The sequence below is a fragment of the Psammomys obesus genome, unplaced genomic scaffold, assembly GCF_907164565.1.
Source record: "Psammomys obesus unplaced genomic scaffold, mPsaObe1.curated_primary_1811, whole genome shotgun sequence".
Taxonomy (NCBI): Eukaryota; Metazoa; Chordata; class Mammalia; order Rodentia; family Muridae; genus Psammomys; species Psammomys obesus.
Genome location: NW_026596085.1, coordinates 2,413,265 through 2,429,659, shown reverse-complemented (window position 1 = coordinate 2,429,659; position 16,395 = coordinate 2,413,265). Strand labels below are relative to the sequence as shown.

Genomic DNA, 16,395 nt, shown 5'->3' with positions numbered 1-16,395 from the left:
GGCGCCGCGCCCCCGTCGCCCTCGCCCGTCCCCTCCCCCCCGCCCCCCAGGCTTCGCTGGCCTTCGAGACCCCGGCCCTCGCCCGCCCCAGCGTGTCCGGCCGCAATCCCGACGTTCCCAGGGGCCCGGCTGGGGACCCCCCAAACCCCAGGCCTGAGGCGCCACTGAACCTCCTTTTTTGCCATCCTTAGGGCCCTGCCCCTACCTACCTCCCTCCCCGTCTGTGGGAGACCCCCTGCTGCACCGCCCCCTGTTGGGCCACGGGGTGAGAGGGGGATCTCTCTAGGGGGCCTGTGCAGGGGGCGGGGTGTCAGCTCCTGAAGGTGCCGCAGTCCCCTCCCCATCGCGCCCGCCCGGGGACCTCTCTGCCCATCACCTGCCCCTGATGTTCTCGGCGTCCCCACCGGCCCCTTCCATTCTCCGGCCGGCACGCCTGGACACCAGGGCCTTGCCTTCCCTTCCCACCTGTAGCTGAAGTGTGAGTCTCCGAGGCGGGAGAGCGAGGGCGGCTGTGATGCTGTGGGAAATGAGGTTGGGGAAGCCAGCGGAAAACCCTCCATTCTCCTAGCCCCTGTCGCGGAGCCATGGAACAGCTGTGAACCACGCCTCCTGCCTCAGCCACCGCCCACCCCTTCCTGTCCTGCCTCCTCATCAGTGTGTAAATAATTTGCACTGAAACGTGGATACAAAGCCACGCGTTTTGGTTCTGTAAATAAACTATTTATTGTGCTGGGCTCCAGCCCGGGTCGCAGAGGCCTTGCTCCAGCCCTGCTCCTCCTCTGTCCTGCTCTCCAGGCCTTTTTGTTATCTGACCTTTCTCTTCACCCAGTCTCTCAAGGATGCCCTTGCCCACCAGATCAGCGTTTCCTTCCACTGCGGCTATTAGTGGCTCTTCGCCCCCACCGATGTATCTTCCTCCGAGGAATAAAATCTCTATTTTTATCAATGGCTCTGGTCCTTGAATCCAGAACACGGCGTGGTTTGCACTGCCCTCTTCCCCTCCAGCGTGCTTACTCTCTTCATCAAACTGAAGAGACAGAATTGTCGAAGAACCCTTTTCCTGGCCCAGAAAGAGGACCCTCAGCTCCTGACCCTTAGATGACCCTAAAGGAGGCCACTGGGAATCCGGGACTTCCTGCAGGGTTCTCTCTCCTAGTCTAGCAGCGGCTGGTTGTGTAATAAGGATAAACACGTCTGTTGGCCCGAGGAGGGTTAACCATATCTCCTGCTGAAAGAGTTGGGAAAATAGCTACAATGAGATGCTGGCTGTGACCATGTCTGAAAAGCCCAAGCAGAGAGGGTGCCATTGGCCCTGAGGTAGCTGTCCTCCTTTGCTGGTGTCTGGACTTTGGGCAGTGGGAAGGCCCATCTTCCATGCTCTTCTACAAGGCTTGGAAATCTGCAGTAGGCCATCACTCTAGCCTTGGCTTAAGGAAGATCCAGCAAACCATGGGCCCTAGACCTGGACCAGAAAGCTTAGAGATCCTAGCAGAAAAGAAGAAAGGGGCAGACCAACTAGCATCCAAACAGGGGTGAGGTTTAGAGTGGCACACCCAAAAAGAAACCCAAGAATGATGGCTCCACAACCATCACCAAGCTAGCCACTCCCACAACCAACCAGAGTGAGGACTCCTTATTAACAGGCCTGCAGGCCACCTCCGGACAGTCACCTCTCAGTAGGATAAGAGCCCTGCTCACAGCACTAAATCTGTCTCCAGTGCTTTCTCCCTCCCTTCCTTGTCCAACCATAGCCTTAGCCCCAACTCAGGGAACACTAACCCTCCCTAAATTCTAAGGCCCGTCCATCGTAGCCCCTTCACTCAAAGCGACAATGGGAGCTGCAGAGCATCCCACCTTTGCAAGAGCCATAACTGCGTGTGTGTGCTTGGTTAACTTGAGTTTCCTCCTCTTCCCGGAGTCCTCTGCTGTCTTTGCAGGCCATCACCTCTCTCTGCAGGCTGTGAACTCTGACCCCTGTGGTCCTCTGGCTCTGCGAGTGGGTAGGGAAGCAGATTTAAGGCTTGCTCAACCTTGCAGTGACATTCCTTTCCCTTTCTCTCCACTGGCAAAGCCAGCAGCTTCTCAGTTCTGATGAGGGGGCCCTGGGTTTGCAGATCGTTCGGCTGAGAACAGCCAATCCTGACTCAAGGAGAACGTTTAGCTCTCCGGCTTTCTCAAAGTTAGAAGTTATTGGGCTGTCCCAGGGCAAGTGTGTGCACGTGTGCATGCATGTGTGTGTGTGTGTGAGAGAGAGAGAGAGAGAGAGAGAGAGAGACTGTGTGTGTAAACTTGGGCCACTGCTGCCCATTGCCCAGTGTTAGGGAGAAGCACCCCGATGGGGGACCCAGGCTGCCTTCAGCCACTCTGAGCTAGCTCCTACCTCTGGGAACTGAAGCCCATGGACTGGAGACTAGGTGCTGGGCTGACCTGCAGGGGCGCCCCTTTTGTCCCTCACTAGGTATCCAACACATCTCTTGCTTTCTCAGTCTCCTTTGCCTTGACCTTTGAGAATAGTCATCACTGTCCTTTAAGGAGGCGATGGGGTTCAAATGAGATAGCGTTTGTGGTGGCTCGGGTCACCTGGATGCTTACTGATACCTTTACCATAGGTCAAGTGCTGGCAGTGCAGTGAGATGCAAGCCAGAGGTCCAGCCATGGCGCCAACCGTGCCAACAAACACCGTCAGCATAACAGGTGCACACTGGGAAAGGCCCTCTCTGCGCACGGGCAAGCCATCAGCATGGCAAATGCCCTTCTCTTCCAGGGGCTGAGACATGGAAGAAGGATGCCACGGGAAAATATAGACTAAGGCTGGGCTCTAACAGAGCATGCACAAATAAAATGAAAAAACTTCAGGAAAAGGGCTGGAAGTGTGGCTTGATGGTAGAGCGTGTGGAAGGGCCTGGATTTGATCCCCGGCGCTTGGTGGCGGTGGGGCAAGGGTGCTGTGGAATCTGCAGGCATCACCTAGGAGCTGAGTTCTTTCTTTTCACGGTTCCTGGTGTTATCTGCAATGCTCTCACTCTGAACTGGAGTCAGGAGGTCAGTAGATGGGGGGGAGTACCTAGAAAGAGTCTCCGGGGCCCAAAACACCGACAAGATGACGTAAGCTAACGTCATCGGAAATGTACCTGAGGCACGCTCCTGCAGCTTCCACTCACGCCTGATCTTCAGGTGCCACACAAACACTCACCGGGGGACCTGGGGCCAGCAGGGACCCTGGAGGAAGAGCTGACCTCAGTAAATGCCACAGGGACTAGTCCTGAAATATCCCGGGGGTGATGGAAAACGTGAGAGGACTGAAATGGCAGGCTGCACCGTCCCGGGGGGCCAGCACGCCAGCTCCAGGGACACCCTGCCACTCGCCCCTTGGAAAAACCCTGTCAGTGGGTCTGCGAATACCTTAGGGTCCAGCCCCCTTCCCTATGGCCTCAGGCCGGCTCGGCCCTCCGCTCCAGGCCCGAGGGAGAAAAATAACAAAATGAGGAGAAAATAAGCTGTTTGGCTGTGGTGTGAGCAGGAATGCCCACGCAGAGCTGCCCACCACTCAACCTTACTCACTCTTTCCACACCCAGCCAGGGCCCAGCATGAGACAGACCACCCCCAGGCCCCCTCCCCCGTCTGGGCTAAAAGCAGACACACTGGGTTGGTGAGAGAGCAGCAGGTTATAAATATGCCCAGGGAACTGCCGCCAACTCGCTCCCCTGTCATCCCCTGGGAGGGGGTGGGGTAGGATGGCACCTAGGAGGAGCCAGGGCTGCCCTAGTCCCTGAGGCCCGGAGGAAGCGGGGCTTCCAACCGGCTGCTGCGACAGTCATTTATTTCTGCCTTTGCCTGGTGGCTGGACCACTGGCCCCTCATGCGTCCCGGACATTTGTTTATCTCACAGTGCGATCCCCCTGCCTCTCTGGTATACTACGCCACAAGCCGTAAGTCCAGCATGAAAGGGGCCCCCAAGCCAGGCTCTTCGCGTGAGTGTGCAGCCCCGGGCCTTGTCTCTCCTTCCTGTGCCCTCAAGAAAGTGGTTGGCTCATTGGCTCGCTCCCTGAGCAGGCGTACTGAGGTGTGCGGCAGCAGCCGCCTTCACTGGCCTACGCGCGCCCATTCCTGTGCGCGCCCATCAGCGCCAGCCTGGGCTGCGCCCGGGCGCTGTGCCGTCAGCCTGGCACCCTCCCAGCGGAAGGGAAGGCTGCTATCCAGCACTAGCACCGGCCCAAGTGAGGGGCTGAGAATAAGACCCCTAAATACGCTGCCCCCGTTGTTTTTCCCGGTAGAGGAGACCTTTCTCTCCCTCTCTTTCCCGTCATCCTCTCCCTGGAAGGGAGAGCCATTCTGTGGGATGCTGAGGCATGCTCAGCCACCTGCTAAGTAGCTGCCCATCTAGGCAAGAGGGGCAGCCCTCCCCTCTCCCTCTTCCCTATTAATCCTCGGAAGTGAAGGGGCCGTCCCTGGCGGCCCTTCAGCCCTGTTGTGGCCCCTCGCCCTCCTCGGCTGGCGTCTAATTAACTCCTCCTGCCCCCGGTTTTGTGCGCCCCCCTTACTGCACCTTGTCGGCCCCGCCCCTCCGCTCGGTCTGCTCCCCCCCACCCCCGACGGACATTCCAGTCAGGCCGGGCCAGTGTGCCAGGGCAACCAGGGCCAGACCGAGGCCTAATCCCCCCTCCGCCTGGCCGGGCTCAGCGAGCCCCACTCACCTCCCGGCTCTCCGGGGGCTGCTCGGCTCTGCCATGGCGGAGACTCACAATCAGGACAAAGGCGCGGCCCCCGGGGGGCTAACTCAGCCTTCACGCCCAGGTTGTGCGGCATTTGGGGAGTTTAATGAATTGTCCATCACGCCTTTCAGGGCCCGCCCGTCAGCCTGGATTAATCTTCGGAGCCCTGGTGCGGCAGGAGACACTAAGCCTGTATTTATTACTCTCCCATTGTCACTAATTGAGGTAATTATCTGTGACTCTGGCCCGGCCAACAATGCGGCATTCACTCCTGGGACCTCGATGGGCCTGGCTCCCACTCTCGGCACCGACCCTCCCTCCCTTCCTCCCCCAAACGCGCCAAGGGCTGAGATGGGCCCTGGAGCATGTTGGGAAAGTGGACCACGTTCCCCAATGTTCTACCTTCAAGCAGCATCTCCCAAAGGCCTCACCACGTGGAGCTGTGTTGAGGAGAAACCTGGTTCTCCTAAAGTAGGTGAGGAAAGATGGCAGGCAGGTGCCCGCAGAACCCTCAAGCCACAGCCTCACTTCTGGGTAGATGGCACCAAGGTCTCACGGGGCCTCTGTAGCCTGCGCTCTGCAGTGTTAGGGAGCGAGCATTCCCCACCTAAAAGAGGAAGCGGCCAGAGTGGCTGCGCTGTGTTGGAGAAGGTCAGAAAGCCCAGGAAAGGGCGCAGAAGGGCAGGGTAAAAAGCCAACTGGAGAAGAAGCCATCCAGAGTCAGGCATTTCCCCCGGGGCCGCCAGCAGGACCCTTCATTAGTGTCATGCAACGACTGTGAGAAAAGCCTCCTTTAGGTCTGTGAGTAGTCCCAAAGAGTGTGGCTTTCTGGGTCAAGAGGGTTGTTCCCGGGGAAGCAGGTGTGTGTGTGTGTGTGTGTGTGTGTTTAAGAGATGATGAAGGGTAGATTTAAATGAAACTAGATTGTGAAATCCTTGAGGGCAAAAACTATGTCTTGGTCCCTGTTATTTTCACAAGATCCTGCTTTTGTACCCAGAGTGACAGGATGCATAGGCTTGTACTGGAATAGAAGTTGGGGTCCGTCGGATCTTCTCTTGCACACCTGTCCTCAGGCTCTTCATAGAAAGAGTTGTCTAGACCATTCCTGGACAGTCCTGCATGGGCCCCTCTCGGCGCTAAAGTTCGAACAGCGCCCCCTCGTGGTCGGTGTCGGGATTGCTCCGGGAGACACCAGCTAGGAAAGTGAAGCCAGCGGCTGCAGGCGGGCCTGGCTGGGCAGCAGCCAAGCTCTCTCTGCTACATTATTCCAGCAGGGTTAAAAGCTCTTTACCGCTTTTTAACTTTAAACCACCCTTCCAGGTTTTGAAGTAACGTCTCATGCGTCCCAGGCTGGCCTCAAGTTCTCCACGGGCCGAGGATAACGGTGAAAACCTGATCCGTTTGCCTCCCGAGTGCTAGGATTTGTGAGGCTACCACATCCAGATAGTGAAGTTCCGGAACTCTACCAACCGAAGCACATCCTCAGGGCCCAGGCCCCAGGCCCCATTCTCCTCTTTCCTACACTAGCCTTTTTGGAGGAAAATGTTTGACATTGAAATATAGTAAGAGGTTCCCAGCTCAAAACTATCTGTCATCTCTCTTTCAGTTCCTCTCACAAAAGCTCCTGCATTTCTTTAGTCAGAGGCAAAGCCTCACTGCTTTTCCCATATTGGCCTTGAATTCCTGGCCTCAAGGGATCCCCAACCCTTAGCCTCCCAAGTAACTGGCCCACGGGCACACGTCACTGCCTAATGGAAGTCAAGTGCCTTATTCTTGCCTTCAATACCCTCTTCACCATCTACTCCTTTCTTCCCCAGGGCCTTGTCCCCTGGAAACCACGTGTCTCCCCGCATTGTTGGCGCATCTCTCCCCTCATCTTCTTGGTAAGAACTGCCTCAAACACCCCTGTGAAGCCCCCCAGAGGCTCTTCAGCTTTCCCTTGGCAGACTGACCTTGCCTGTTTGGGTTCTTGAAATGCTTTGCTGGCCTGGCGGGGCTTTCCTTCACGACACCCAGTGGCCATTTGTGTACTCGCTAGGCTAGGCGTCCACAGGCCTGAGGACACATGCTAAGTGTCCCTTCCATCTTGCCACCCTTCCCAACACGGAGATGGGGACATCATATACCCTCGTTAAATGATGAACAGGTGCATTCACGGATGAAGACATAGATGCATGGGTAGATACAGAGGGCACTCAGATTCATGGACAGGTCGGCAAGCGGATAGACGGAATACAGGGATAAATGGGTGGACAGAGCATCTGTCCACGAAATGACTCACACACCCTAGCTACTACCAGGAGATCCAAAGAAGGGAGCCTGTCCCATGCCCCATGCCGTGCCATGGAGAGGCAGGGACAGCACCTGTCTTAAAATCCCCTTACTAATATGTGCACCCTTGGAAAGTTGTCTCCCAGAGGCATTCACAGATATATTTTCATATCCTCTAAGTCCAAGCCAAGAAGTCGATCCTCTGTGGTGCTGTTCTGTCCTCCTCCTCATTCTCTCTCTCTCTCTTTAATATGGGTCCCAAGTCCCTGTGTTCAGCGGTTTCCTCTGCCCTCCTCTCTTGCAAACACCACACCACTGTTCTCTGTGATGTCGCACTTACAGCCTGTGCCTCGGTTTCCTCACCCATTAGTAGCTGGCCTCAGGACAAGTCAGAGCTCTCCCAAGTCTGAGTAGGACAGGGTTCCTGGCTCCCCTAATACCTCATCGAGCATGACAGAACTGCGGGGCAGAAAATGCTTCCAGGAAGAACTTGGAAGAACTGTTGGGAGAGCCATGGGCTCCCCTGAGACCTCCAGCTGAGCAGTCCTTCCTGCTGCTTTCCTCCTGCTCAAGGGGGTGGTTCCAGGGGGATGGTAGTTGTGGCCTCCTTCGGGAGGGTGGGTGGCTGGCAGACACAGCTAGAATTAGAAGTCATTTTCACAGCAGGGAGTCTCCAACCTGCCACCCACAGGGCCCCATGGGGCCTAAGATACTACTCACCAGGGCCTGGCCCTGAGGCCTGCAGCCACCCCTTCTCTCTCTCTCTCTCTCTCTGTCTCTGTCTCTGTTTCTCTTCTGTCTCTGTGTCTCTCTCTCTGTGTCTCCCTCTCTTTCTCTCTCAGAACTCTGGCAGCGGCTTCTGACTTTGTTCTTGGCAAGCTCTGGAAGAAGGCATGTGTGGCCCTGACACCCTAAATATCCAAGTGTCCCTTACACAAAATGGGTGGTTGTTATCTAACCTAGGGTTTGCCTTTTTCAATGCTGGGAGCTTTCTGGTTCTAGTTTGAGCATAGTACCACGGGCCGTCCTCCAGCCCAGTCCCCAAGAGAGTGTGCTGGCACCCCTTCTCTTTTGGGGACAGAATCTTGCTGGGCTGGACTGGGCTGGACTGGAATTTGCTAGTAAACCAGGCTGGGCTCAAACTTGTAACCATCCTCCTGCCTCTGCCTCCAGTTTACAGGAAAGAGCCACCATGCCTGGCTTCTTTTCTTTCTCTATTTAAATCTGTTCACTTTTGCCTGGACAGCCCGGAACTCACTGTCTACCGCAGGCTGGCCTTGAGCATCCGGCGATCCACACGCCACTGCTGGGATGGAAGGCGAGTTGACCGGCCCAGCACCTTTCACTAATTCTTATCTGAATGTCACCTCCTCCATGGACTCTCCCTGGATCTCCTAAAATTAGGATCTCCCTTAACTAGTTCTTTCCAGAACTTAGGACAGTGGCCAGTGCTTTGCATTTTCCTCTTCATCGCACTGTCTTGCAGGCCTTGCATTTCTCCCCTGAGCCCAGCCTAGAGTCTCGTTCCTAGGAAGCGCTCGGTAAATGCTAGGTTTCACTTGGCAGCAGAGCGTGGACGGTGGTAAGACCTTTGGTACCTTTGATCTTTGCCCAGGATGACCTGACTTCCTTGGCCTCCTCCACCAAGAGCAACAGGAAATGTGTAGGTCACAGACAAGATCGCAGGTGAGTATTCCTGGGGAGCCCCGACCAGTGAACGCCCCTAGAGCTGGGAAACCCTAGGAGCCCCTCCCCCACTGAGCCCAGGGCTCGGCTGTGCTCTGGGAGCCCTGCCCCCTCTGCCTTCTGCCTTTTCTGTTGACTAAAAGCCCAAGTGCTTGGAGAACGGTCTGAAGAGTTGCGGGAGGCAGTTACGGTGTGTGTGTGTGGGGGGGGGAGCGGTCGGTGGGAGTAGGGACAGAGGGGCCCGGGAGACTGGTTCGACCTGGCGACTGAGTCTGGGCGAAGCCCCCGCTCCTGCCCAGCCGGTGGCTAAATTTACCTAGGCTGACTCAGCCTTTGCCCGGAATAGGGGGCGGGGGGAGTGCGCTAGGGCAGAGGGAAGAGCCGGCAGGGGTGGGGCGGGGGGGCAAGGAAGGGAGAGTCCCAGCCAGGGAGACGGGAGGGGCCAGAAGTTTCCACCAGAGAGGATCCTCCTCCCCCTCAAACGAGGAGCGGGAAGAAGTCAAGTCCCCAGGGAGGGGCACGGTGGGTCTGGGTCATAAAAAGAGAGACTCCAGAACTGCATAAAGGGAGGGAGATTTATTGGGCGCCTACTATGTGCCAGGCACTGTGCAAGGCGCCTTATATACATTATCTCATTAAATCCTCACAACAACCCTGCGAGGTAGGTGTTTATAAACCCCCATTTGACAGATGAGGAAACTGAGGCTCAGGGAGGTGAAGTGATTCGGCCAAGGTCACATGGCTAGTAAATGGCAGACACAGAGGAAGTGCCCAGGGTTGGAAAGAGAAGAAGAAAAAGACTTAAATGTCAGTCTCAAACCGGTTGGCGTGGGTCAATACAAAGAAGGGCTCGGCGCGCCCCGGAGGTCTGGGAGACCGGAGGCCTGCTCCCGGCCCCGCGCGCGGTTTGGAGGTGTCAAGGCAGGAAACCGGCGCCCGGTAACTAGGGATCCAGATAACGGGCAGTGCTGGTGTAGGGGCACTCGAGCACCAGCAACCGGGGAATCCGCGGCCTGCGCGCGCCCCGTAGTGGCCACAGCGAGTATCACACCCCACACGGTCTGCTGAAGCTCAGCCTTGCTGCTCGCCCGGCTGTTTCCTAGGAGAGATGCAGGTTGTGTCGAGGTCCTATCCGGTGGGCGATACCGTCTGCGTGGGAAATCCGGGCAACACTTCAGAGCATCACAAGGGCACGGAGATGGAGGAAGGGGGGAAGGCTTAAAAACGTCCCAAGCGGATTCATTGGCTGTCTTCCCCCTCCAGCTTGGACGGTGAGGGGCTCTGCCTTGGGAGCACCCTCCTACACTTGGGAGGTTGGGATAGAAGCCCTTTGCCCATTTAAATCGGAACGCTTTGACGGCCGTCTGAACTGAGGAAGAGTGAAGCTGATAAGAACCCTCAAGTTCTATCCACTGATTCACAAAATCTTAGGGGCGGAAGGATGGGCGGCAGGAACCGCTGGTTTTACATTTACAGGAAGTCCGGGATGCCCGCACGTAAAAACAGTTACTCTTCAGGTCCGCCAGCAAGTCGGTGGCAGCGCTGGAATGGAAACTTGAGTTGTAACCTCAAGGAGAGGCCTCTTCCCAGTCTGCTGGTGGCGTGTGTGTGTGTGTGTGTGTGTGTGTGTGTGTGTACGTTGTCTCTCCTGTCAAGGGACCCTGCCCTGACGGTCGCTTTCTGCCACCATCCTTGACCTTCGGCCTGTCTCTCTGCTCAGCTCTGCGTGGAATGCAGCAGGAGTTGAATCCCGCCCCCAATCTCCCTGACACTAACCCTTTGAGTGGCGAGTGCTGCCTTCCCTCTCCTCCCTTTCTTTCCTTTCCTCTGTCTCAAGCGTGGGAGCAGGTGTAGGTGGGGAGAGAAGAAAGGGGAAGCAAGCGAGGCCTGCGGAGAGTGAAGGCGAGCGGCGGGCCCGAGGCTGGCTGAGCCACCCTGGAAAAGGGGCACCGCTCACTGTCCCTCTATTTCCCCGGGAGTTCTCCTGGTGTGCTTCTCTCCTAAGAGGCCTTCTTCGGTTTGGCTGACACATCTAGGATCTCCCGGATGCTGTTACTCGGCTCAGCCGTCTTCGCGCCTTCCCCGGGCCGGGTGTTCCCCTCCGCAGGCAGGGTCCTCTCGCTCCGCCAGGAGGCGCCTGGGGCGTCTGTGTCGCTTCCATCGGAGGAGCCGCTGTGGGCGCTGAGCTCCTCAGCCTCGTCTGAGTCCGAATCCGGGGCGGTGTGGCGGCGGATGCGGGACACGGCCTCCCGCAGCGCCCCGGCGTAGGGCCCCGGAGTCCGCGCCCAGCCCCCGGCCGCGCGCCGCGGGACCCCGGCCGCGTCTGAGCCCTTCGCGCCGCCCGCGCAGCCCGGAGCCGCCGGGCCTAAGGTCGGGCGCTCGGGGCTGCCTGGCTGCGTGGGGGCGTCCGGCGGCTTCTCCTTGGCCGCAGGGAGCCCCGGGAGGCGCGGGGCGCGGTCCTCCGGCGAAGAAGGCCCCCGCTCCCCGCCCCCAGCCTCGCCCTCGGCACCCCCGCCTGGCTGGTTTGAGACACGGCTGCTCAACAGGCGCTTCGGGCAAGCGGAAGGGCCGGCGGCGGCCCCCTCCTCCCCGCGGCTGGGCTTGGGTAGCCTGGGGCTGTCGCTCGCAGCGCACGGCTCCCCGGAGGCCAACGCATGCACCTGCTGGGGCCGAGGGGTCGGGACGTACTGGGACTTTATCACCACGCACGTGGCGTCAATGACGAAGATGCCTTCCCTGCGAGCGAGGCCCCGGGAGCTGCGGGGCAGGGTGTGGGCACGGCGGGTGGCCTTCCAGGCTTCCGGGCCCTCGTGTTCTGCCCCCTCTCTTGGACCAAGGGCCTCTCTCCACCCAGTGCCCCCAGGAGCCCACGGCCTGGGGAGAGTCTGGCTATGCCTAACTGGAGGCTTTTTAGGAGAGGAAAGCCAAGACTTGGGGAGCCAGATCGGTTCACCTCCTTCCTTTTCTGGCCTTGAGCCCCTGCGCTGCTGCCTGGACCTGGGAGCCGGACGTGGGGAGCTGCTGGCCGGGGACCCAGAGGGAGCGGCCTCCGCGTCTGGACTGCCCGTAGCTTCGGCTTGGGGCTGGCCGTGGCCACCACCGATCAGGCCAGCAACAGCTAGGCCCGAGCCTCTCTCCGCGGCCCCTCTGCAAGCCTCCGGCCTGGCTCTGGCCGCAGCACAGCCGGGAGCTCCTCCCAAGAGTCCCCGGCCCTGCCTGAGACCCCAGGCCCCCAGAACGTCCCGGTAGATTCGAGGGTCCAGCCTCTTCTTGGCGCGCCCTCCCTCTGTCCTGGCAGCCACCGGAGCCGGGGCTGCCGAGGCGGGCGCCCGGGAGAGCTCGGGGCCTCGCTTCGCCCCCAGGGTCCTGTGGGGGCCTTCGTACGAGGGCGGAGCCACGTAGGGCGGAGGCCGGTCCCAGCGGCGCCTCGGGGCCGAGCCAGCGGCGCCTCTCAGCAGCAGGTGAGCTTCGTAGCTGGGGGGCCCCGGCCTCCGGCCTCCCCACGGCCCCGCCCACGCCACCCTCGGCTCACCCTGCGGGAAGGCGGACGGGCGTGGCGCTCGCCCCACCGGCCCGAAGCGCTCGGGTCTGGAGGGAGGCGGGAGCCCCGGGGGCTGGGCCGCCCGAAGGGGCTGCCCTAGGGGACTCCGTCGGGCCCCGCCAGCCTTGCGCCTCTTTCTCTCGGTCTCCTTGGCCTCCCGCTCCTGCGACGCCGCCTTCCTTTTCTCCTGTTCCCGGGTTCGGACCTCGGCGAGGGGCCCCGCCCGCCAGTTGGTCGCCTCCTGCAGCACCCTGGAGGCCCAGGGTCGGCGGGGCGGCGGCTCAGGGGATCCCGGGCGCAGCCTACACCTGGGACAATGAGCAGGAACCCAGGTGAGCAGTTTGTGGGGAAGGAGAGCCGAGGTCCGGGCCTCTGGGAGCCCCGGAGGCCACTTGGGGCAGCCGTGTGGGAGGGTGCGCGTGAGCGTGTGTGCCAGCGCACGTGCGTACACGCTGGGGCTGAAGTCGAACCGAGGCTCCTCGCCCTCTCTCCACGCACACTTCAACAGCGACTGCCCCATCTCACCTCCTGCCCTCGCTCGCTCCGGCTCCTGTCCCCCCTGAAGAGCGCCGAAGGTGTCAGGCCCCAGTCCTCCACGAGTGGGGGAGGGAGGGAGGCGCGGGAAAGACAAGGGGTCGGCAGCGGACCCTGCTCCCCTCCCCACCGCTCGCTGCCCCTCACCCCGCCTTCACTCACGTGCGGCTCTGGGGCCCGCGGGCCCAGTGGCTGGCCTGGATGTCCATGGACTGTCGAGAAGGGGCGCGACCACTATAATGACAGGAAATAGTCTTCACTTCAATCACCAGCAGCTTGGACTTCTGCACCCAGAGGCAGCTGCCCGACTCCTCATCCTGGAGCTCCCGGGGGCTGTCGGGCCCCTCGGAGAATAACGGGCCATCCAGCATCCTGCCCCACCCCACCCCGGCCCCCCACCCTCCCACCCGCCCCGTGAGCCCCCTCCCAACGCAGGGAGCCGGCGCCCACTGCAGAGCGGCAGGCCCAGGGACTGGCAACTATATATACCCGGGCACACGTGTGTGCCTGCCTGTCTGTGTGTGTGTGTGTGTGTGTGCTCGCGCGCGAGCGCGCGCGCATGTGACACGCCGCCGTGGACGGCTCCGCGTTGCTACCTCCCCCGTGTGCACGGCCGCCCCCTGGGGCCTGGGATTGGACGCCCCTTCCCACTGCTCAGGTCCCCCAAGCCTAACCGGACCCGCGAGTGGGTGGGGAGAGACTTGTGGTTCTTGCCAGGCTTACGGTGCCCTCTTCTCCAGCCCCCATCTTCTCACCCCTCCTGAAGTGTTAACTCTTTGCTTTCCTGATTGTCAGGTCGCCTGACCACAGTGGTCTGTCCCTGCCTGCCTGCCTGCCTGCCTGGACTCCTCTCTGACAGCGAGTGGTGAGAATAGAACTCAAGGTCTCTGCCTGCCACTCTCTGCTTGTTTCCATGGGGTTGGGGTGCAAGAGAGGCTGGCCCGCAGCTGGGGGGGAGGGCTATTTTTAGCGTCAGTGGCATTCGGGTGCAGATGAGTAACCAGTTCCTAAGCAGTGGGGAGAAGAGGCGGCAGCTTTCAGGAAGCTTTTGTGCGACTCGGGGGACAGCTGCTCCCCCAGTCCCCCCAAAGAAGTGGCTCTAGCACCCTCACCTTTTCTGCTGGTGTGTAAGGCAGAACTCAGTCCGTCCTGGCCACCTAGGCAGCAGGACGATTCCTGCTCTAGATTTGGGTGTCCTTGGGCACCAAATGAGCCTTCCAGCAGCAGCAGGCTGGCTCCCGGAACCCAGAAGCCAGGATTCTAGGGTTACACAGTTCTGGGCCCACACTGCTCCACAGGCCTTATGTGGGGAGGAGCTAGGGTGCCTCTAGACACTTGTACCCCAATAGAGGGGGATGGAGGAGGAATAGCCTGTTCCTGTGACACAGGCAAATCCCCTAGCAACAGAGAGAATAACAGTGGCCTTCCTTTCCTAGCAAGGGGGGTCCTGCTCACTCCTGCCCAGATGCCAGGTGCACCCGGCCACCCTGAAGTACGGCTCACCTTCTGGACTCACTGTTGGGGGCAGGGGGCTGCTGCTTGCAGCCTCAGGATCCCTCCCCCTGAGCCTGTACCAGGTGTCCCCTGATTCACCATGGTAATGTTAGTGGCAGCACAGCCCACGCCAACCCTTCCATGCAGAGACTTAGCAACCATGCCTGGCAACCATGGTAGCAGCTCAGTGGAGGGGAGGGGTGTGGGGAGCAGAACGAGAGGAGGAGAGGAGGTGGCAATGGCTCCTGAGGAAGAAGGGACCATTCGCTTCTGACTTTAAGAACAGAAGCCAGTGAGCTCCCCGACATCCATCCCTTGTCTTCAGCTCCACCCTCAGACTAAGACTGGGAGGGGAGTCTGAGGGGGGAAATGGGAGAAACACCCCGAGATCCCAGTTGGTTCTTCATAAAAGTATAGGGAACAGGGAACGTTTGGGCACAGAGCCTTCTCTTTAAGGGGACAGGGATCAAAAGGGTTGTTATAGGGCGGAGACAGGTCTCACTGGGCAATGGCAAAGTAAAACCTAGCCTGTTCTGCTGTCCCATGCTCCCTGCCCCCCTGCGATCCCACCTACCAGCCACACTGAAGAGGGTTCCAAGGCTCTGCTTTCCACCAGGGCCCACCAGAGTTCCATAGCTTTTAAAGCTTTGCCTCCTCCCTAAACAAATCCTCCTTGAAGGAATGTGACACAAGGAGACATTTGTCCTTTCCACCACGCACCCCCCTCCACACACACATAAACACACGCTCTAATGCTGCTAATTTGGAAGCCGCCCTCCCCCAAGCTTGGGAATGTGCTGAGAGCTTGGAAGATGTGAACGCAGAGGCCTCAACCAGCACTGAAAGCTGACCTCTAACAAGTGTCTTGATGTTTCCCGTGTTCCATCAGGAAGCCTGCATTGGAAGAACAGGAATAGTGTGGCACAGGTTCCTCTGAAGGCTCAAAGGAGGGAGAGCCAGGGAGTTACTCAGAGCCTACTCCTGGCTTGGATGCAAACTATCCTATCAGCAAAGGAAGCCCAGCCTGGCCCTCTTCCTGGTGTTCTGTGCTACTCCCAGTTTGTGTGGTTTCAGCACAGATAATGGGTCTCTTGGGTTGACCACAGCTCTGCTTTTCCTCCAGGATCCACTCTGTCTTAGAGAAAAGTGAAGGGATTTGAGGGTTCAAACAGTACCAGTCCAGCAAAACCCAGAGTTTAACCTTCCCTCAAGAAACACTGATGGCCTTGGCAGAGCTCTGCCCAAAGACCCCAATCCGTTTTCTACTGTCCAGACTTGTTGGGAACTTTTTGCCTGGGCCCTAACTATGGTCCAGACAGAGAAGAAAGTAAGAGTAATTACAGGAAATAAGGAGAATTAGAGAGGAAGTAAGATTATTGTAAAGATAGGAAAATATAAAACCTGGAATCAGATAGTTGAGGTTTAAATACTAGCTTCTTAGATTTGCATTTTGGTTTTTCAAGACAGGGTTTCTCTATGTAGCCCCAGCTGTCCTGGAACTTGCATTGCAGACCAGGCTGTCCTTGAACTCAGAGATCCACCTGCCAGGGTTAAAGGTGTATGCAGCCAACAGTGACTGGCTTTTTAAAATTATTTATTAGACATGATCTCACTATGTAGCTCCTGGAACTTGTTATGTATGTAGACCAGGTTAGCCCCAAACTCAAGCGGTCTGTCTTCCTCCACCTCCCAAGTGCTGGAACGAAAGGCACACATCTCCACACCTACCAGCTTTGTTTTTAAACTGTATGCGTGCGTACCAGATGATTTGTGTGTCTAAGTGCAGTCATGCTGAGCACGTGAGGGCAGCTCTGTGTTGTCTGTTCTCTTCCACCTTTACATGGCCTCTGGGAACTCAACTCAGGAGCTAAGCTTGCAGCGCCTTTACCACTCAGCTTTGCTTCTCACCAGCAGGGTGGCTCTGGGCCAGCTTTTGAGTCTCTGCTTCCGTTTTTAAAATTCTCTTAAAGCTGGAAAAGGTGCTGGGGAGACAGCTCAGTTGGTAAGACACATCTTGAAAGCTGGAGAAGCTGAGTTCCGATCCTAAGAACCCATGTAAGAGCCACGTATGAGGGCATGTGCTTGGAATCCTGGGACCCTCCAGCTGGCTGGCCAGCGAACCTTATCAGGTGGCGAAATCCCAAGCCACTGAGAGA

At 58.5% G+C, this 16,395-nt stretch overlaps 1 protein-coding gene across 1 annotated transcript; it reads right to left on the bottom strand.

The window, feature by feature from the left end:
* Positions 1-10,281: 10,281 nt before the first annotated feature.
* Positions 10,282-13,118, bottom strand: Ddn (dendrin). The gene is made up of 2 exons (XM_055626880.1): positions 12,908-13,118; positions 10,282-12,519 (listed from the first exon to the last, which is right to left on the bottom strand). The coding sequence occupies exons 1-2, from the start codon at positions 13,114-13,116 to the stop codon at positions 10,671-10,673; spliced, it is 2,058 nt and encodes a 685-aa protein (XP_055482855.1). The 5' UTR covers positions 13,117-13,118; the 3' UTR covers positions 10,282-10,670.
* Positions 13,119-16,395: the final 3,277 nt, after the last annotated feature.